This window comes from Dermacentor variabilis, chromosome 4, assembly GCF_050947875.1.
Source record: "Dermacentor variabilis isolate Ectoservices chromosome 4, ASM5094787v1, whole genome shotgun sequence".
Taxonomy (NCBI): domain Eukaryota; kingdom Metazoa; phylum Arthropoda; class Arachnida; order Ixodida; family Ixodidae; genus Dermacentor; species Dermacentor variabilis.
In genome coordinates, this window is record NC_134571.1 from 187354070 (window position 1) to 187376390 (window position 22321).

Here is a 22321-nt window from a genome sequence, read left to right on the forward strand (position 1 = left end):
AGTCGGGCGTCCCTCGACGTTTCTTGAGCGCAGCGCACAGAGAAGGCCTCGTTCTCTCGTTCAGGTTCGCACGGGACACTGCAAAGTGACTTCGGGAGAGTTCACATTTTTGTTCTCGTTCCCGGCAAGCGTTAGAACTACGCTGAAACTCAACCGCTCAGTCAGCAAGCACGGCACAACCCTCACTAAGCCCTGCCAGGCTCTTTCCCCTTTTTATACCACTGCCTAGTTCCTTACAGTAGTCTAGCATCACTCAGAACGCGTCCACAAATTGGAAAATTGCACTAGAAAGCATATCATCACTTTGAAACACTAAACAAAAGCAATTTGTTAAAAAAAATCCTGCCTCAGGAAGAAAAACATCAGTAACCAACAATTTTGAGGCTGATTCCTACGTTAGAGGCTTCGACTTAAGCCATCGGCGTTACCGTTGAGACTCCCCTTTTTGTAACGCACCTCAAAGGAATATTGTTGTAAAGCGAGGCTCCAGCGCAGGAGGCGGCCATTTTTGGGAGAGATGGTCTGCAGCCATTGGAGAGGGCAGTGATCCGTCTCAATGATAAACCTCGAGCCGGCTAGATAGCATGACAATTTCTGAACGGCCCACACGAGACATGCACACTCTTTCTCGGTGGCGCTATACGCCTGCTCACGACTGGTCAGCTTACGACTAGCATACAGGACGGGGTGTTCTACTTCTCCCTTTTCCCGTTGGCACAGTACAACGCCCATGCCTCGCTCACTAGCATCGCACTGAACAATGAACCCTTTTGTATAGTCTGGCGATCGTAGCACAGGCTGGTTTGTTAGGGCACTCTTTAGGGCGCTAAAAGCTCTTTCCTTTGTCTCGTCCCAGACGACTGTTTGAGGCTCTGACTTTCTTAGAGCATCCGTCAGGGGAGCCGCGATATCAGAGTACCTGGGGATGTACCTCTGATAGTAGCCGGCGACACCTAAGAACGACCGAATATCGGTCTTTGTGCGCGGTTGCGGAAAGTCTCGCACAGCGGCCACTTTTATTTCAGAGGGGCGGCGACGACCCTGACCAATCACGTGACCGAGGTAGACAACCTCGGCCTGTGCTAACTGGCACTTAGGAGCCTTTACTGTCAAGCCCGCTTCGCGCAGGCGGGTTAGCACTGCCCGCAAGTGTGCCATATGCTCAGACCAGGATGCGGAGAATATCGCTACGTCGTCTAGATACGGTAAAGCGAATTCTTGCTGTCCCCGCAACACTTTATCCATGAGGCTTGAAAAACAGTATGGCGCGTTCTTCAAACCAAAACTCAACACTTTAGGACGGAATGTTCCCATTGGTGAAATGAACGCCGCATACCTACTAGCCTCTTCTGTAAGTGGAACCTGCCAATAACCCCTGACAAGATCTAGGGTGGAAATAAACTGAGCGCTACTAACTTTCTCAAGGCGCTCCTCGATGTTAGGGATCGGATAAATTTGATCCTTAGTGATGGAATTAAGCCTGCGGTAGTCGACGCAAGGACGAGGTTCCTTGCCCGGTACCTCAACTAAAATCAAAGGGGAGGTATAATCACTCTCACCTGCCTCAATAACACCGAGCTGTAGCATTTTCTTTACCTCAGCCTCCATAATATCGCTCTGGCGGGGTGACACCCGGTACGCCTTGGATCGTACTGGCTCTGGGGAGGTAAGTTCTATGTCATGAGTAAGGACAGAAGTCCTACCAGGCCTCTCAGAGAACAGACCTTGAAACTCTTGTAATGGCTGGTGTAGTTCGGTTTTCTGCTCAGGCGACAGCGGTGCTTTACTGATAAGGTCACTAATGACTTGACCGGTGTCTTCCCTGTTCGTCACTGAGCCTAGTCCCGGAAGCTCGACCGGAAGCTCTTCAGGAACGTTTACCATCATGCACACCACTGCTTCCCGTTGTTTATAGGGTTTGAGCAGATTACAGTGGTAAACTTGCTGTGCTTTCCGCTTTCCTGGCAGACTTACCACGTAGTTAACGTCCGACAGTTTCTGAACAATTCGTGCTGGGCCCTCCCACTGCACGTCTAGTTTGTTGTTTAGCGATGTGCGCAATATCATGACCTCATCGCCCACCTCAAAACGACGGGCCCTGGCTGTCCGATCATAATAAACCTTGGCCCTCTGCTGGGCCTTTGTCATTGCTTCACCTGACAACTCCTGTGCCCTTCTTAAGCGTTCGAGGAGCTTAAGTACGTACTCCACCACGACTGGGTCGTCGCCCCTACCTTCCCACGATTCTCGAAGCATGCGAAGCGGAGATCGAAGCGAGCGACCGTACACCAGTTCAGCTGGCGAAAACCCCGTAGCCGCATGCGGCGCGGTCCTTAAAGCAAACATCACCCCAGGCAGACACAGCTCCCAGTCAGTTTGATGTTCAAAACACAAGGCTCTCAACACGCGCTTCATGACGGAGTGGAGCTTCTCAACGGAATTCGACTGTGGGTGGTACACGGAGCTGTGTAGCAGCTTTACCCCACACCTTTCGAGAAAAGTTGTCGTCAAAGCGCTAGTAAACACTGTGCCCTGATCTGATTGGATTTCCGCAGGAAAACCAACTCGCGCAAATATGGACAGTAGTGCATTAACTATCTCAACTGAGCTGAGTTCTTTAAGCGGCACTGCTTCAGGGAACTTTGTCGCTGGGCAGATCACAGTCAAAATGTGTCTGTACCCCGTGGCTGTTACCGGCAGAGGTCCCACTGTATCAATAACGAGCCGTCTAAAAGGCTCCGTAATGATAGGTACCAATTTCAACGGCGCCCTTGATTTGTCCCCTGGTTTGCCCACCCGCTGACAGGTGTCACATGACCTCACGAAGTGGTCTGCGTCCCTAAAACACCCTGGCCAATAGTACTCTTTCAAGAGACGGTCCTTAGTTTTCTTAACTCCTAGGTGTCCGGACCACGAACCCCCGTGTGACAAGCGCAACAGATCCTGACGATAGCATTGAGGCACGATCAGCTGATCGAACTCCACTCCTCGGCGGTCTAGATACTTCCGGTACAGGACTCCGCCTCTTTCGACAAAACGCGCAGTTTTCCTGGCGATACCTTCTTTGACATTGCAGCGCACGTTTTCCAGGCTGCCATCCTTTTTTTGCTCGGCTATCAAAGCCGACCGACTGACTTTTAGCAACCTATTAAGTCCGTCTGACGTAGGCGCGATGAGCAAATCAGTAGATAGCTCTTCGAACTTTCCCGCATCGGGATTTTCCTCTCCAGTATCTGGTGCCTTTAACGTTACAGACTCAAGTTTATTCAGTTCGGGCGTGCTCTGAATATCAGCTTGCTGCGCCTCTGACCCTTTTTCGTTGTTTGATAACGTCGGCCCCGCAACTGCCGCCTTTGCAGCGAGCTCCCGAACCTTCGATCTGGTTAACGCCTGAACACTAGCTTCACCAAACAAAAGCCCCTTCTCGCGCAGGAGGTGATCGGACCTGTTTGAAAATAGGTACGGGTACTGGGGGGGCAGCATAGATGACACTGCCGCCTCCGTCTCAAGCGCTCCGAAAGGTCCTTCAATAAGCACTTTTGCTACCGGCAGACACACGCTATGAGCTTCCACGGCTTGCTTGATCCATGCGCACTCGCCCGTGAACATATGGGGTTCTACGTAAGACGGGTGAACTACATCCATCGTAGCTGCGGAATCGCGAAGCACTCGGCACTCTTTCCCGTTCACGAGGAGGTCTCGCATGTAAGGTTCGAGAAGCTTCATGTTCTCGTCAGTGCTGCCTATTGAAAAAAACACAACTTTTGGTGTTGTTTCCGGACACTGCGCCGAAAAGTGACCCGGCTTCTGGCACGTATAACAAACGCGCGCTTGCCTCATCTCGAACCGCTTTCTGCGTTCGGCTTCGGCTGCCGCCGTCTCCTTAGGTTCGGTCGCACTGCTTCCACTCGCATCCGCACTACGCGTGTTCCCCTTTGCTCTCATGGGTGTGAACTTCGGCCTCTCAAACTTCGAGCCAAATTCACCCTTTTGACCGTCCTTAGCTCCGCGAGCCCGACGCGTCACAAACTCCTCGGCTAGCTCAGCGGCTTTAGCCACCGTACAAACGTCTGGCCTATCCAAGACCCAGTATCGCACGTTCTCCGGTAACCGACTATAAAACTGTTCTAGCCCGAAGCACTGCAGAACTTTATCGTGGTCACCAAACGCTTTCTCTTCTTTGAGCCACTCCTGCATGTTTGACATAAGCCTATACGCAAACTCTGTATATGACTCACTTCTGCCTTTCTCATTTTCCCGAAACTTCCGACGGAACGCCTCCGCAGACAGCCGGTACTTTTTTAGCAGACTCGATTTTACTTTGTCGAAATCCTCTGCCTCCTCTCTATCCAAGCGAGCGACTACGTCGGCCGCCTCGCCGGGTAACAAAGTGAGCAAGCGCTGTGGCCACGTTTCCCGAGAGAACCCCTGCTTCTCGCACGTTCGCTCAAAGTTAACCAGGAACAAACCAATGTCCTCTCCAAGCTTAAACGGCCGCATCAGGTCAGTCATTTTGAACAATACGCGTTCTCCTGCACCGTGTGCCTGACTTCCATTACGAGCGCGTTCCATCTCTACCTCAAGACGCTTCATTTCCAAAGCGTGTTGACGGTCACGCTCTTGTTGCTCTCGCTCTTTCTGTTCTTTACGTTCACGCTCTTCTTTTTCTTTCTGTTCTTTACGTTCACGCTCTTCTTTTTCTTTTTGCTCTTTAAGTTCGCGCTCCTGTCTTTTTGCAGTCTCCCTCTCCTCAATGGTCTCAAGGCATTCCGACAGCTCGTCATCCTCAGCCTCTAACTCAAGAATAGCCTTTAGCAGTTCAGGTTTTCTTAGTTTGTCTGAGACATCCAGACCCAACTCTCTTGCAAGCTCCAACAATTTCGGTTTGCGCAACGACTTCAAATCCATGGCTGCTCTGAATGCTGCTTTCTCTACTGCTTACTATTGTCTTGCCGCAAACTAACCCGGCAGCAACGACAACCACAATTACCAGCTCTGTTTCTGACACTAACAAAAGCCTGGCAAAGCTCAGAAGAAGAAAGTCCCGCACTCACCAAACCTCGCAGCCAAGAGTCCAGCGCAGTCGTTCCGCTGCAGGCAACCAGTCATCACACAGGGCTCGTTGCACTGCTCCCGGATCGTCGTTGAGCTGCTCAACATACAGTCAACTGCATCTCTTCGCTGCTGGCCTCCGTTGTCGCGATCTCACCGCTGGCAGACAGTTGTTTCGATCCCACCGATGGCATCGGTTGTTGGGAACTCGGCGCTGACGCCCGTGGTTGTACCTGGGTCGCAAGCCCCAAGGGTAGCGTTGGCCTGGCGGCCTGGGGTACAACTGGAAGCATCCGAAGGTCCCGGCAAAGCATGAGTCGACTGGTAACAACAAAACAACTTGTTTATTTTAACATCGCAAAGAGTTGGCGGTCAGGTTGACCGAAGTAGAGAGACGGGAGAGCACTTTACTCAACAGAAGAAATCGGAGCCCTCTTTTTGGCGTCCGGGGGCAGCTGTTTTTATACTCTCGCAGTTGAGGGCAAGAAGGAACCCCTCAATAGACGAGCACGTGATTGTACAATGGGCTAATGGTGACGCACACTGTCGTAGCGCCGCCGGTCGGGCACAAAGACTGGGAGGAGAGGGTGACCCCCTGCTGTCGCATCGCCGCCGTTCGGGCACAATGGCACATACACTCACACACGCACATGAAGACACGTGGCATCGGAACATGCCTGGAAACGCCTGGAAACGCCTGGCGGGGAGCGTTGCGGCGACGCCGAACGGGCCAAAATGTCTGCCGCCCCGCCGCAGTCGCGCCTGGAAACGCCTGGAAACGCCTGGCGGGGAGCGTTGCGGCGACGCCGAACGGGCCAAAATGTCTGCCGCCCCGCCGCAGTCGCGCCGGCAAAACCGCGTGTCGCAGGCGAAACGCAACACCTGTCTAAGTTCTTGGTTGGAATGATGAAGCCCTTAACTGAGGGCAACTCCCGGTCAGTTAAAAACTCTCACGATTTTGCAACTGACGTCTGTGCACAGCAACTTGATGATGACGATGTGATGGTGTATTTTGATGCTATTTCCTTGTTTACAAACGTCCCTGTTGGCCTGGCCATTGACATAGAGGCGCGTTTGAGAAATGATTGCAATTTAGAAAATTGTACGTCCTTGTCGGTAGAGAGATCATAATTTTGTTGGGGTTTTTCTTGAACCAAACTTACTTCAGCTTCGCTAACGCGATTTATCTTCAAATTGAAGGGTATCCTATGGCAAGCCCTGTTTCGGTTACCGTGGCAAACCTAGCGTTGGAGCACGTCGAAACGCGCTATAAGTGCTGAACTCACTACCCTTTCGGGTGAAAATGTATCGTATGTACGTGGATTACTTTTGTAAAATTAAAAAGGGCAAACCTGGTCGCTCTACACGCCGCGCTGAACTGTTCTCGTACGAACCAGAGAGATAATGTCTTGCCTTTTCTGGATGTGCTTGTACGCCAGGCCGGTAATGACAGTGTGGAAACGACAGTGTACCGTAAGCAGCGTGACACTGAACATTTTTACCGTTTGACTGGCGTCACCCGACCGAACACAGATGCTGCATTGTAAGAACTTCGTTATCACGTTGTGAAGAAGTGTGTTTCTTGTAGTAATTGCGCTTTCAAGAAGTATAAAATGTATTTGATGCATGAAAAGGGCGCAGTTATCCCAGGACGTTTGTTAACCATACCCAGAAGCGAATGTGGAGGAGAAGGGAAAGTGAATCACGAGTGAGGGCAGTCGCTATTGTATCTATTCCCTGTGTTCAGGGTATGTCGATACTGCTGGGAGAGCTGTGCGTCCGCTGGGCATACAAACCGTTTTCAAACCCCATTATACCTCGGGCAATGCTTTCACGAAATCGAAAGACCACACCCCTGTGGAAGATCAGAGCGGGGCCAACAACAAAGTCCGATGCTGGGATTTTGACGCGACTTTCATTGGCGAAACGGGCTGAAAAAGGTTAATGAGATTGAAAGAACACAAAGGAAACGTTGCTATGCAACGCGTTCTGCGACCGAACTTGTCGAACACTGCTGGACGACTGGGCATAGCTTCGGCATTGACAATGCGACGATGCTGGCCCGAGAGCGAAAGTGGGTGGAAACGAAATCTCCTGGAATCGTAGTTGATCCGTCGTGTCGAGTCGGCGTGTAAAACTAACCGTGGCCCCCTGCTGGACGTTTACAAGGACGTGTGGGACGAGTAGACTGGACCACGCCTGATTTGCGAAGATGCCAGCTGCATAGGTGGCGAAACGTCTATACCCTTTTGTATTAATTTGTTATGCTAAGTCGAAGTAAACCTATTTTGAATCATGAATTCACCCGGCTTTTGGAACATTTTTGCATACGAGCTAAAGGCGCAAGTGCGCTTTTGAGACGCTGAAGTATTCTATAAAGTGACATCGGCGGAGTGATTGAGAGTGATATATTGTTTCTGGTAGTTTTCCTTTTGCTACGTTGTTTTGCCAATCGGGGGCATGCCAAACTCCGTACCCAGGCTTACTCGCACAACTAGCTTGCCCTAAGATGACCGCGTTCAAGCTAGTGGAAATAGTAATCTCTGGACACGTGTTTTCAAAGTTTGATGGTGCGAAGGAGGGAAAAGAGCGGGAATGCGGTCAGCAGCCCGCATATTTACACCTTAATTACATGTTTAACCGGAGGTGTACCATTCCGTTTGCGTCAAAGTAGCCTTGTGGAAAGCCTGCTTAAGAAACTCGCCATGGGTGCTATGCAGGATGCGCCGAGTTTGGCGAAACTCGGTATCTTCACGAGCTTTGGTGACACCCCAAGATGAAAGCACAAATGGTACTGAGACACAGTTTATCTTTCGAGAAGCCTCCAGTTTCATTGGTTCATCTAGATTCACTCTGGGTGGCTATAATTCATTGGGCGTTGCCTTCTGGGTGGTCGACAAACCGGGGCCCACGTGATCATACCGTCGGTGCATGGTCGTGCCTTCATTCACTTGTTTGTCGTTCCACCGAGTGCATTACATGCACAAGCCAGTTATGAATCAAATGCATTTAGTGCAATATTTTTAGTTAATTTAACGTGGTTTAGAAGCATTTTAAGGCTGACAAGATGTACACTGAATGTGTATTAGACTAATTTGTAATTTAGTACGCTTCGCATTATACCACGAGGGAACGCTGTGGTGACGTCATCACATCCATTCACCGGGCGAGCATGGCGGCTAAACATCGAAGAGGCCCAGTGTAAGCAAACTCGTACAACGAGCTTGCAGTGCGCTCCGTAGTGATCAGGCTCGACGATGACCACTATTTCTTGGATAGTTCTGTTCCTCCGTGAGCAATCTTTCCGTGCACCCCGTAAGACTGCCAATAGCTTCGGCGATTTTACAGATCGCAACGCGCACTTACTGTTCACGGCGCAATGCTGAAGAAACAACTTGTCCGGTAATGCTTCTGCGAGTGCGCTGGGTTCCTTCACTCTGCGTGACTGCGAGCGTCACGAATATTACATAGTGTGTGCAAAAGGAAGACAGCCTATATAGCTACGATGCGTCAAGGAGGCGTTGCCGACGATGGATCTCGCTACCAACACAGTGAAGGAGACATCAACAAAATGCAGATAAGTATATTTCTGCTGTTTCATATTTAGCATAAAAATAGTGCACGGATTAAGTCACCTTTGTAGTAATCAACTGAATGTCCAGCAGTTTAAAAAAGGCATTGAGAACCAATGAGTGTTTGTGCTTTTACATGCACGTGGGCCCGCGAAAATATGGAAAATATGAAGCTAACCTTCACTAACATGGTGAGATAACAAAAATTCATGAATGACATTAAGCCCGTAGAATCTATGGAAGAGTATCTTTATCCAGGTGAAATATCAATAGGAGGTATTGATATAAAGCAGGAAACATATAGAAATTTCATGGGTTGAACAGCACATAGAAGGCATTACCGAATCATGATCCCCACGTTACCAATATCCTTGAAAAAAGTTTAGAATCATTGCATTCTACCGTTATGCAATATGGGACATAAACCTGGAAGTTAACAAAGAAACTTGAGAAATCGAGGACTGTGCAGAAAGCGAAGTAACAATAATTTTTGGAGATAGCATTAAGGCAGGAAGATAGTGGCGTAGTAAACCGTGGTAAATGATATGCTAGTTGAGATTAAGAAAATAAATGGAGTTGGTGGGCAGGCCATGCACGTCTTCAATCACTTGTTTCCAATTCATAACAGGTGATTACATAAGCGTGACAGAATAGATGTCAAGGAGAGAGAACTGCAGCCGAGAATGGTAGGAAGTTACGTAATGGGACAAAAATATGATGTTTGTAGGCATAGGATGCAATGAGCTCGTATAAGATGGGATTGTAGGGAGAGGCTTTTGTTTTGCAGTGAACAAAAATAGGTTTGTCGTGCTGACAGTAGAGACTCGTGAAGGTGCGGGGACACCTCAGCTGCTGGCACACTAATCAACATGACAATTGGCTCTGAAAAAGACAACCCCAGTTATGAAAAATAAAGCAAAGTTGTCCCAACACATTATTATGCATACTACGCTAAAGGCTTCCACAGTCAAGGGCACTTAGTACCAATAGTGCAACCAGAATTTTTCTTTGTAAATAATGTTTTATATGCGGTTGATTCATTCCAATAATCCACTTTTTTGCAGCAAAACATTCTGCTGCTGGAGGCACTCAACCGCCTGGGGGCAGTAGGCGAGCGCTGGGCACGGGCTCTTCAGTGCGGCAAGGTCCAGAGGGATGCTCTGCAACAGTAGTATCGGTGCCCTCACTGCTTTCCAGTCGAGCCCCCAGAAGACACCTTATAACGGAGCTTTCAGTTTATTATTTTGTTTATTATTCAAGAACATGAATAAAATGATTGCAGTAAACATTGTGCTGTGCATATTAGGACACTTGCAACATGCACTTGGTGCCTCTTCAAAATAGGCAAAAACCTTAGACAACCTGTGCCACTCTTGGAGCATGTAAATGAAAAATACACTAATGCAGCATACACGTCATTGTGCTGTTTGTTCTTTCTATGTGCAAGAATACAGTGCGTGTTGATTAGCCACAAGATGAACGGTGTGTGTAATTCACAATGAAAAGACAGGAAACAGCAGGAGCTTAATAATGCTATTACCTACAGACTGTGCATATGACTGCAACACTCCCCGATCCAAACATGCCATTACATGCATGTTTGATACCACATATTCTTTAACAATGTCAGATATTTGCATGTACTAATTTTCACACAGCTTAAGCCCTTGCATAGCTCCCTTCTGATGTATCCATTTCATAGGCCAAACAATAGTACACTTTGTCCTTTTGTGTTGTATGAAAAGCGGCATCCTCTACAGTCGGATACAACTTCAAAAGACAGGAGAGGCCCCACCCGGATGACCAAAGCGCAGCAGCCGATTGCCTCCACGTCTAAAGAAATAGTACCTCTCCAACGAGCGGGTATTAGTGCGTCCGACGGCACGACGTCAGTCTAGAGTGCGTGCCCATTGGTGCAGGCTTGTGTTCACCTGCCTTTAAAGTGCAGATTCCGCGGCCTCCTAAAGTTGTATCCAACTATACAATCACGTAATGCCTTGTACTAGTTGCGTAGACTTTAGCAACTTGATAGCACACTGTGATCAGGAACAGAAATCTATAAAGGCATCCAAGCAAAGCTGGCTGGCCACACTTCCATTATGAGGGGCTGTAAAAAGGTCTCGCCAAATATTCCCATGACGTCCTTGAAAAAGAGGTGGTGTTTGGCAGTTATTTAGGATCAAAAACAGATTACAGTGAATGTTGTCTACCCCATCAAAACAGACCGATCTTGGTTATCTGCACAGCATGTAATGGAAGCTTGTGTTTCACATAGGAAGCAAACTGCTCTGTCCAGTACAAGTTGGAGGCCGGTATGGCACCTATTGTGTCAACAGTGTCAATATATAAATTACACTTTTCACAGGCCATTGATTTCACCATTATTTTTGTATGACGGTTGTTTCAATCAGTGCTTGTATTACATGAGCAGGTGGATTTGAAAGCAAAGCTTTGTTTGCAAACCTTCAGACTTCCATAATTGTGTGGAAAGGCACTGGCATGTTGTTAAATAGCTCACACTTCCTCGGTCCTGCACCAAAGAAGCCCAATGCTCTATATGAAGTTGGATCTCACAACAATTCTTCGGCACACGAGGAAGAGTAACACACATATCAGAGCGTTCTGCTGTGTGTATTTCTCTGTGTTCCGTCGAATTGTTGTGCAATTCAACTTCAAGCTTCCATACCAATACACGCAGTCTTCAACCTCACCAATGCTCTCGTTATTAGGCCACAATGGCGCACATCTTTGAAATGTCCCAACACAAATGAGCTCCCCAAAAAATCACGTGTTAAATTTTGCAGCAATGGTGTATGCGCGCGCCATATTCTTTACCACTAAACTCACAGGAATCAAAGGAGCAAGCATTAACCAGTCTTACTGTTGCTGTTACCACCATCATCATGACACCAATGGAAAGACAGTGCCACGTTTCAGTAAAGGGAGTGCCGGAGGGAAAGGTGTGACAGCGAGGGTTTACACTAAAAATAGCGGTTACAAGACATGTTCAATGCCAAAATATGCTTCATGTCGCTCATCCTACTTTGGCATTGTGGCAGGCGTTTACTCGTTTGAGCATACCAAGTTTTGAGTCATGATTGCTCTAAAGCTGTACAAAAGGTCTATTTGCTCTGCAATTGTTATTTTTATCATGGCGGGTTAAAGACCCACTTCTCATTGGCATCTGCACCACATTTCTCCCGATATGTAATTTTTCCTTGATGGTTCATGACATCTTCACGTACACTGAGTTCTGCAGAGCATTGGATCTGCATTGTTCTACTGCTTAAGAATTAGAGCCCCATTATAAGACGAAACTATATGCTTTACCATCCAGAATAATGCTGCCCCCCCCCCAAAAAAAAGGTACACTGAACGTCTGGCACATGCATCAACAGTGAACAGAGCAAACAATCAAGTATTTTCTTCATGCAAGCAAGCACACTAAGATTCTCAATGCATTTGAATTTCGCCACAAATGCATAGGCACAACCGTCTTGGCGCAACATCCACATCTCGCGCTGCAACAAATTGTGCAATGCCTCCTTTCATAGTGCCGCCGATAGATGACGCATGACCAAAATTCAGCATTATGAATACTAACTTCACCAATGAAGCACCCCAACTTCTTTATGAGATTGGCATTCATTGATTACTTCACACAATTTGTGATATCTATGCATCTATTTATACTTAATTAATCTCCCAAGAAAGTGAGCCATTTGGAAGGCACCCTGATAGAAAAGTAGAACAATCGGCAAAAAGTCAGCAACCAGCGAGAAAGTCGGTATTATAGGCAGCCGCATGTGAGATGTCGGTAACAAAAAAATTTAAGTCGGCTACACAGAAGTGACAAATTTGGCAATATGGCGTGTCTAGGCATTGCTTCAATGCTAATCACAGTAACGCTGTCATTGAAGGCGCCTTAATTCCTACGTACTTTCCGTCGACACACCCGACTACGTTCGCAATGTTCCCGCGAAGTAGGAAGCATTATTTTATATATGCCCGCTCAGCCGCATTCTTCGGGAAAGCTAGCCGCCGCTTACGCACTGCCGCATCGATAAGCGCGTGAGACACATCTCTGACACAGAGGCTAACAGTAGTTTGACGGCGTCCACTGTAACGCTCGGCGCCGACGCTTCCCTGCAAACTCCCACTCCCGTAGAAACGGAGCGCACAGATGACTTGCTCTACGACGGTGAGCGAATGAAGCCCGCCACGCTGTCTCCGCAGAAGAGAGTCTTCGCCTAGCTCGTCACACAGCCAGCGCACTGATGTCTTCGACAGGCGAAAATGACGCTGAAACTCCACGTCGGTCATGTAGGTGAACGGGTCCAGACGGTCATACGGACGCTTGCTGCCGCTGGATGCAATGACACAGGCTGCTGCTGCCGCCGCCATGTTCCCAAGTTGAACTCGGAGGGGGTTTCGCGATGTACGAGTTTAGCGCGAGTTCGCCTGTGAATCAAAACCAGAGATCACGCCCCGCGCTAGGCATGTAACTCTTGTGCGCACACCCACCACAGTTGGGCCACTCCCAACTTGTCTTTCGGCAACAGCCACCCGGTATCGAGCTGAGAGGCATCAACAATCTTGGCCGCCGGCATAAAACACGCACGATACACTGTCATCGGTGATGTACTGAGCGAGCACCACTATCGAAAACAAAGCGTTGACTGTCGCTGGCTTATTCATACATCTTCTCGGGCTGAGATGGCCTCACAACACGGTTTCATTGCCTGCATTGTGGCGACATAGCGTACAGTAAATAATTATCGGCACGTGACTGTAGCTGCTTACAAGGCGTAGATGTGCCGAGGGGGACGACGATGCTGAGGAGTGCGTATCGTAGCAATCGTTTGAGATGGCTGCTCTGTCATCGGTGATATATCGGAGTCACAGCGTCGTAAACACGATCAGCGTCCCAGATCGGAGAAGCGCTAGCTCTTCTAGACCCAGTGTAATGGCATTTCTTCATCACAAGCACTGAGCACTCAACAGTTCCAACACCTTTCTCCGTTCGAAGTCTCATTTCATAACTGCACACAAGAGCCCTCACCTGCCAAAATGCGATTGCTGCAGTGTCGTTACGATATCCATCTGCGATCGCTACTGGCTCCAGCAGAGGTAATCCGCAAGAACCCGGGACTGCACAACACACTCAAATACTGCGTACATGCGGTCAGAGGCACCTTCACTGCGCAAGCGATGACAAGCGATGAATTGTGTCGCTGGGAAGCACGCACTTCTTCGCAAAGTATCGCAGAGGCCTCGCGCACAAAGATAAACTGGTACATTTTCACTGCACTGCGTCACTACGGACCCTAAAATAACGTACCGCCATTTTGCAGCGACAGCCGTTGCTCCCGTATCAATGACTAACGTGTCATATTTAGTCCGTAAAGCGGGAGCCTTAATAGCCTAGTGAAACGCCAGCGATGAACAGCCGTACCGCGGCGCTGCGTTTCTATTCCCCTATTAGAGAAATAGTGATCATGGTCCTCCACGGGTCTTGAGCACGAAGTGGTCATGAGTGATTTTATTGAGAATGGGCGTCTTGCGCTGGAGTTTGAGTTTTAGTAGCGGCGCCTGGTGGCGGGGCGCGAAACGTTATCTGGGTAGTACCGGCTAGGGTAGTATTGAGCCATGGCTGTGGCGAAGAACGTTTATAGCCAGCGTTTTCTGTCAATTCGCGCTTTTTCCTGCAGTGTTGCGAGTGTGAAAAAGCTCGTCACTTCTCACAGACCACGCCGACCACGCTGCGAGCTAGCCGCAGCCTATAGTTTAACGAAAACGGACTCTCCGTGAGACGTAATGAGGTTCTTGCATTGCCCAGGGGGCGCTGCGAAAATGTGGCTAAAAAGCGCCCTCTGTCCTTAACTGGGTAGTACCAAGCACGGTCGTCTGCTTCGGAAAGCACGTTTACAATATGGACCCGCCACTTTCGTTTGTGTTATACCACGGCTTGCAGCGAATATCGGGCGCCGAAGATTTTTTCAGAGATGGTACGCAGCGTAAAGGCAATAAATTATGCAACGCTGAATACGTGCACGCCGTTCAAGAAATAAGCGGCGAAGTTTTAGCGCGGTGTCAACCGCAAGTGAAGCGAGTCTGCGTACGAAGTTGAACTTCAGGTAAGCTTTGCACGCTGATAGATTCAGGCACACAAACGCGAGGAAATGCTTGCTTGAATGAATTCACAGCAGCGATAAGCAGACGTCATGTGTACGGAACTGCTTGAGCGCACAACGGTACGCACCACGACGGCAGCGGTGTTTCGACATGCCGCGAAACGGTGGGCCTCCTGCAATCTTTGTTGACTGCATGCCGCTAGACAAGTAGTTACGCCTGCACTGTAGCAGCGGCCATCTGTCCCTTTAGCAACTGATAAATAACTGATGCAATGCATATGAGCTCGTAGTAATATACGTGCGAATCACGCTGCAGCACGAGCTCGTGCGCTGCTCGCTTGATGTAGCTTTTAATGATAGCGCTCGAACATCGATGTGCAGCAATCAATACTACCTTGCTGCGCTGCCTCAACGTGCTGCCTTGAGGTCGAGGATGAGCTCATTTAGCTCTATAACCTGTGCTGCTCGTAGTGGGATAGTGAACTGTCACAGAATCAGCCCGACCATTTGTGCTCATTTGCACACACATGATCACTTCACCACTTCGCACCGGTCGAATTGTTAATTGTCGCTGTGGCCTGGTCTCGAATCTTGAATCACCAGCCATGCCTGCTAGCTGCTATGTCGGCCTGCCGTCGGGACTGTAGGTGCAAAAGACCGAATTTTAGGACGCAGAAAATCAAGCAAGCTTCAAGACAGGCGAAGCAGTCAGCATGGCGCTAAGTTTCGCTTGCCCAGCGTGACGAACTGCAGCTATCCAGCGCGCCCGACGCTCCGCTTCGTGAGACCTTGAAGGAAAACGGTAGAATCTGATGTTGGGATTCAGGCCTTCTTGTTCATGGCAGCCCACGACGCAGAAGTAATGACGGTGACGCTTTTTAGAGGCTGAGCTAGGTCTCTCCGGATCGGCGTCACCGATTCCTTCTGCTTCACGCATTACGTCTCACGGAGAGTCCGTTTTCGTTAAACTATAGGCTGCGGCTAGCTCGCAGCGTGGTCGGCGTGGTCTGTGCGAAGTGACGAGCTTTTTCGCACTCGCAACAGGGCAGGAAAAAGCGCGAATTGACAGAAAACGCTGGCTATGAACGTGCTTCGCCACAGCCAGGGCTCAATACTACCCAAGCCGGTACTACCCAGATAACGTTTCGCGCTCCGCCACCAGGCGCCGCTACTATACCTCAAACTTCTGCGCAAGACGTCCATGCTGGAAGCTGAAGGAATCGGCGACGCCGATCCGGAGAGACCTAGCTCAACCTCGAAGAAGCGTCACCGTCGTTACTTCTGCGTCGTGGGCTGCCATGAACAAGAAAGCCTGAATCCCAACATCAGATTCTACCATTTTTCCTTCAAGGCCTTACGAAGCGGAGCGTCGGACGCGCTGGATAGCTGCAGTTCGTCGCGCTGGGTGAGCGAAACTTCGTGCCATGCTGACTGTTTCGCCTGTCTTGAAGCTTGCTTGATTATCTGCGTTCTAAAATTTGGTCTTTTGCATCTACAGTGCCGACGGCAGACCGACATAGCAGCAGGCATCGCTGGTGATTAACGATTTGAGACCCGGCCACAGCGACAATTAACAATTCGACTGTTGCGAAGTGGTGAAGTGACCAGGTGTGCGCAAATGACCACAAATGGTCGGGGTGATTCGGTGAGAATTCACTACCCCACTACGAGAAGCACTGGTTAGAGAATTAAATGTGCTCATCCTTGACCTCAAGCCAGCACGTTGAGGCAGCGCAGCAAGGTAGTATTGATTGCAGCACATCGATGTTCGAACGCTGTCATCAAAAGCTACATCAAGCTAGCAGCGCATGAGCTAGCGCTGCAGCGCGATTCGCACGTACGTTACTGCGAGCTCATATGCATTGCATCAGTTTTTGTCAGTCGCTAAAGGGACAGATGGCCGCTACTACAGGGAAGGCATTACTACTTGTCTAGCGGCATGCAGGCCCGCCGCTTCGCGGCATGCTGAAACACCGCTGCCGTCGCGGCGCGTACAGTCGTGCGCTCGAGCAGTTCCGTACACATGATGTCTGCTTATCGCTGCTGTGAATTCATTTATAGCAAGCATTTTCTCGTGATCGTGCGCCTGAATCTAGCAGCGGGCAAACCTTACCTGAAGTTCAACTTCGTACGCGACTCGCTTCACTTGCGATTGACAGCGCTCTAAAACTTCGCCGCTTATTTCTTGAACGGCGTGCACGTATTTGGCGTTGCATAATTTATTGCGTTTACGCAGCGTGCCACCCCTGAAATAATCTTCGGCACCCGATATTCGCTGCAAACCGTGGTACAACAAAAGCGAATGTTGCGGGTCCATTTTGTGAACGTGATTTCCGAAGCGGACGACTGAACTTGGTACTACCCAGTTCAGGACAGAGGGCGCTTTTTAGCTCCATTTCTACAGCACCCCCTGGGCAATGCAAGAGCCCCATAGCACTGCAGCCCCCCTACGCGACTTCTCACCGGATGAACTCCCTCGTGCGTGCGACGCTTTTCAATGTATCCGCTTCTAAGCTTTCGCCTCACTGTCGGTACTCAGGGCAAGAAGTGCAAAATTTAATAATTTGCTCGATCTCTGTTTGTGATCAGAAATTTCTAGCATTCAAAACGAAAAACAGACACTTAAAGAAATAAAAATGTTCGTTATTTTATTTGTTGTATTTTAACGTATTCGTTGAGCGAAAGCGTAGGTGCAAGAATGCGCCACATGTACCCTGTTCGCATTCGAGGGAGGATAGAGAGATAGTGCCCGAAAGAGGAGGCACGCCCTTGACGCGCCCGGAAAAGGCGTGGCAAGCGGCTCACGGCAAGTGTGCAGACAGACAGCGGGACAGTCGCGGCATTGCTAAGCTGCGATAATCCGTTGATAACAATACGCGGCGCTGGCGCGTTTCGTTGTCCGGCCTTCTGCTCTTGAAACGTGGAAGCAGCGTGCCGCGCGCGCAGGGTGCGCTCATGTTGTCATATGCGGCTTTTTGTCTACATATCTTTTTGCCTGTAGCTTTTGCTCGTTCCGCGCTATCTCCGTTCACTGACTTCCGTCGAGCAAACTCGGTTAAAACTCGGGTGAACGAGAAACTCGGTGCATCCTGCATAGCACCCCATGTCCCCTATTGTATAGATGCAATATTGTTTTGGGACGTTTAACTAAAGTTTCATTTAAGTCTGCATGCCGTTCGATATTTGACTGTGCGCGATGTAGGGATGTGCACTTTGTTATGCTTTTACTAATTGGTACACACAGTTTATGGAAGACAGGATTATTGGACCACATTGCTGAGCCCGTTCTTACTTCGTCAGTACAGTTACAATGAATGATTGTTCGCCTAAAAGACATCTATGATGAAAGGGAATTTCAACCAGACTGGTACCTTCGATTGATTACTTGTTTTTCATTGTCTCCCTTTTAGAGCATATATATGCTCGTTTTCTGTATTAGTTACTAGTCATACGATTGGCACTTGTCTTGTTATTTATAATGTGACATGCATTGCCATTGCCTGTGTAATTACTGCATGCGATGTTAACTCGCGGCAGTAAATACCGTCTATGAGAAAAAAAACTGGCTGAGATGTAAAACTTCGTACTAACACTCTGTAGGAGCGCAGTTTCAGCACAGGTGATGTATACTGCGCGGCTCTGTCTGTGTTCTTTAGTCTCGCAAAGGACCTCGGCGTTCCTTCAACGGACACCAGTGCCACTGGCAAACATGCAATCCACTAGAAAAAAAGGATAGCAGATATTGCTGCAAAAAGGGAAATTTATTGGACGATTCCGGCAATATAGCTATTGTAGAAAAGGGTCTAATTTTCAATAAAAATCTTTCATATCTGTACATTCCTTCAAACATCCTTTCTGTGGGTGTTAGGGGTGTAAGGAGTTGTAGACATTAAAAAGCGCCCTTAAGAGGAAGATTTAGCTCGGGTGCTCCTATCTAAATACATGTAAAAGGATAACCACTACACCAAATATGACGAGGCTTGTTGCATTTAAAAGAAAAACTTAAAATATAGTGATTGCTGGTTTCAAATTTTCTATTTAGCTCGTAAATTTTGTACTGAAAATTGGCAAAAGTCGCAAATCTTTATAAAACGAAACTATCAAGCTTACAGCTCCGTAACTCGGTAATGAGGAATGATATCGAAATTTTGTTAATTGCACCTCATGTATATCTAAAGCGGACAAAATTGGCATGTTACACATGAATCTCAAAAATTTAGTAATGTGTAAATACAGGTTTCGCAGAACCCTTATACACAATGTAAAATATACACATGATATATAAATTGACATATCCAATTTGTCCGCTTTGGATGATCTAATGGATGCCGTTTACAGAACCGCGATATCTGCCCTTGCCGGAGAGCTGTTAATTTGTAAGTTTCATGATTCTATTTTTTCGAACTTCCCAATTTTTAAAAATTCTTCTAACAAAATTCAGGCCCTAAATCGAATTTGCGCTTCTAGCAGTCACTAGAATTTACCTTTCTCTCTCAAATGCAACAAATTTCATTAAAGTCGGTCCAGGGGTTATCTCAGAAAAGCGTTCTTGCATTTTACATGTATTTGAATTGGCCGCGTCAGAGTTGGGCCCGAGATAAAGCTTATATCCTTTTGAATGCGATGATTTATTTGTGTTCAATGTATCGCTACAGTATAAAGACATCGCGATAAAAGGCTTCGATATACTACCAAAAACAATGACATTTCCTTGAGTTTTTTATCGTTCGATACACAGAAGTACCCATTTCTAACGCTACCTTCAGACAAGGAAGGATATTGACGGCCCTAGCTCAGCGAGAAAACGCCACGAGTACTTACACTATCGGCGCTCATCAAGAACGGGCTCTGAGCAGTTCTTTAAGTAGAGTTTCTTGAAAAAAGGAACAACTAGAGGGAAGTGTGACGCTTATGCGTGCTGGGCATCTGAACTCCTTTTTCTCTAGAAATAGCTCAAAACTTTAAGCAATATATTGTGTTATGAATGCGACCGTTTGGATTGTGTGTTCGTAGAGACTTCTCGCTTTCGTACGTTTAGCAATTTATGAGTTCTTCGAAATTTAAGAAAATCAAGTGGAATAGATGACCCTTCGCGGATGCCTAAAGCCGCAAACAGGAACAATAGGCAAATTGGTGCGCCACCGATCACGTCCGTGGTGGCTGAACGATCGGAGCGCCAGAATTCCTTCTAGTGACTTTTGCAGGAAACATATCCCAGACATATGCAGAGACATACGCCGCGACAACGACCTCCAAGCTATGCTGGTTACCCGTTGTGAACAACAAGTATAAGAAAATTAGCGCTGTTAGCTCGATTTCTTTCTTTTTTTTCTTTTTTTATGCGCTGTTTGCATTACCCTGGCATATCTCAGCATTGCCAACTCGCACAATATATAAGGCTAAATCTTGAAACGATCGTCTTTCATTGCCTTCTGTAAAAAAAATTATTGGAGACGTTTCGCCACGGATTGCAAGATATTTGCAGGCCCTCGAGCAATATGAAAGGAATCGTCAGAATTGCTTTCAGAAAGTTGCAATGGTTAGACACACACATGCTTCTTGTGAAAGAGTTCGATTAGACTAAATGTTAGGCGGGGAAGCCGCTCATTACACGTACCTTCTAAAAGTAATTGTCAGAACATTTCTAATCTTCTAGCAATTGCCAATTTGCTCTACATAGTTCTAACTTATACATCACGCTCAGAGGGACACTAACGGACACTGGCCGCCGGACCAGCTGTTCCTGCAGATCTACCCTCCAGAACTGTATCATTGTCTTCTGTGTGACGGTATATGAATTGAGCAAAGTGTGATACAACCAGAAATGTAACGATGTTAGTAAAACAACGATATTTATTAAAGGCGAACTTGCGCCCACAAGTAAAAGTCATGCGGTCGTGAAGAAATCCGCGGCAGTCGCGTTCTCAAACTGGGCTCGAACCATCTTCCGCTTCTCCTCGCGTGACACCTCGTGCGCGTGGCGCGTGCGAGCCGGGTCCAACTGGCTGCCCGTGCCACGAAGATCGCTGCCTGTTGTTGCTGAACAACACCACTGTACGGCGTGCACAGTGCCCAATACGAAGGGCGCGCAACTTGAATATCACCAAGTTTGTCGTGGCAATGTTCTTCTTAACTGTAACTTCGTTGCAAAAAAATTGCCACCAAAGGTCATGCTGCTGGTCCTCAATTTGAATCAACCGCGCAAGAACGGACGAGTTGAAGCAATTCCCGCTTAAGTTGTCTCTCCAGCACTCTCTGTGAATCAGCCAGTGCTGACGTCACATGAGAGGTACCATTGTCCAAAATTGGTGCCGCTACTCTGATTTTCCATTCTAGTTATATTCTTGCTTTTAAAAGCTCCGTTCTCACCACGAACTACGAATTTGACATTAAAGAAGCCTTATCTTAGAATCTTGCTCGACCTAATATTTTCGCTTAGTGTTCCCTAAAGATTCCCTACGTACCACCTTCAAATTAATGCAACTACTTGTTAATTTCCACCCGAATAACTTCCGCCAATTTTGCAGCTGTCTTTTCAGAGCGGATGTGCTTCGACAGCTGTTACATTAATTACAGCTTCACTGTGAAACTTCTCGTGGGAGCATATGTGTTAAAATACTGCTCCCGGCCTTTACCATTCGCTCCTCCTCAGGCACGCTGGGAAGACATCGCGCAGCATTCGGTCAGTAGCACGTCAGCGCTGAAGTTCATGCTCCGCCTAGTCCTCAAGTACCGTATTGAGCTGGCCATCAGGGTGCGTCTCTACGAAGGCAACATGCACCTCAGGTCTGGCAACTCGCTGCGCAACTATCTCGGCCTGCCTGCGCGACAGCTGGAAGCGATGCTCAGCACAGCGGCAAACGCCAGCGGTGCCACATTGACATCGGCGCAGCTGACGCAGTTGCTGATCGTCGACGAGTCCCTCACGAACAACCAGAGCGGTGAAGAAGACGTGAGCATGTGGCCGCCGGACCAGCTGTTCCTGCAGATCTACCCGAGGACTCGCGAAGCGTGGATCGAAGCCCTGGCCGATGCTCCGCACGTGCTGCAGTCCCTCGAGCCGACCAAGCTGGTGTACGTGAAGGGCATGTCCTTCCTGCACACCTTCACCCACCTCGTCTTCGAGTCGTCCAGTCGCATCACGCGCTCTGTGTGGCTTCTGGTACACGCGCTCCTACCTGCCCTCGAGGCGGAGGTCGTGCGGCGAACAGTGCCCTCGGAGCAGCTGGCGGACGCCGTCGTTTCCTTCTGCTACCGCCAGAGCCGCGAGTCTCAGTACGGCGTCGCCATGGAGTCCTTCCTGTGGACTCTGGCGATCGGCTCGCAGAGTGTACCGTCGGCGGTGAGCACCACGCAGGACTTGGTGCGCTCGCAGGCTGCGCTATCGGCGGAGAGGTTGTTCCGCGGTGGCCTGCTGCACGAGGTCATGGAGGTAAGCGCGGGAAACTCTCCGGAACAGGCAGTACACTCCGTTATTAAGTTAAGATTTGCTAGTGTGATCCTCCTCCTAAGCCTAGGTCGTTATGAAGACAAAAAAAGGGAAGGTTTTTTTATTGCTTTCCT

General features: G+C 48.5%; 1 protein-coding gene across 1 annotated transcript in view; it reads left to right on the forward strand.

Moving 5' to 3' along the window:
• Nucleotides 1–22321, forward strand: part of LOC142578101 (uncharacterized) — a 92768-nt gene that overhangs the window by 36089 nt on the left and 34358 nt on the right. The window contains exon 3 of the mRNA XM_075687515.1: nt 21411–22190. Coding sequence (XP_075543630.1) covers nt 21411–22190 — 780 coding nt within the window. The remainder of the gene's footprint in view (nt 1–21410; nt 22191–22321) is intronic.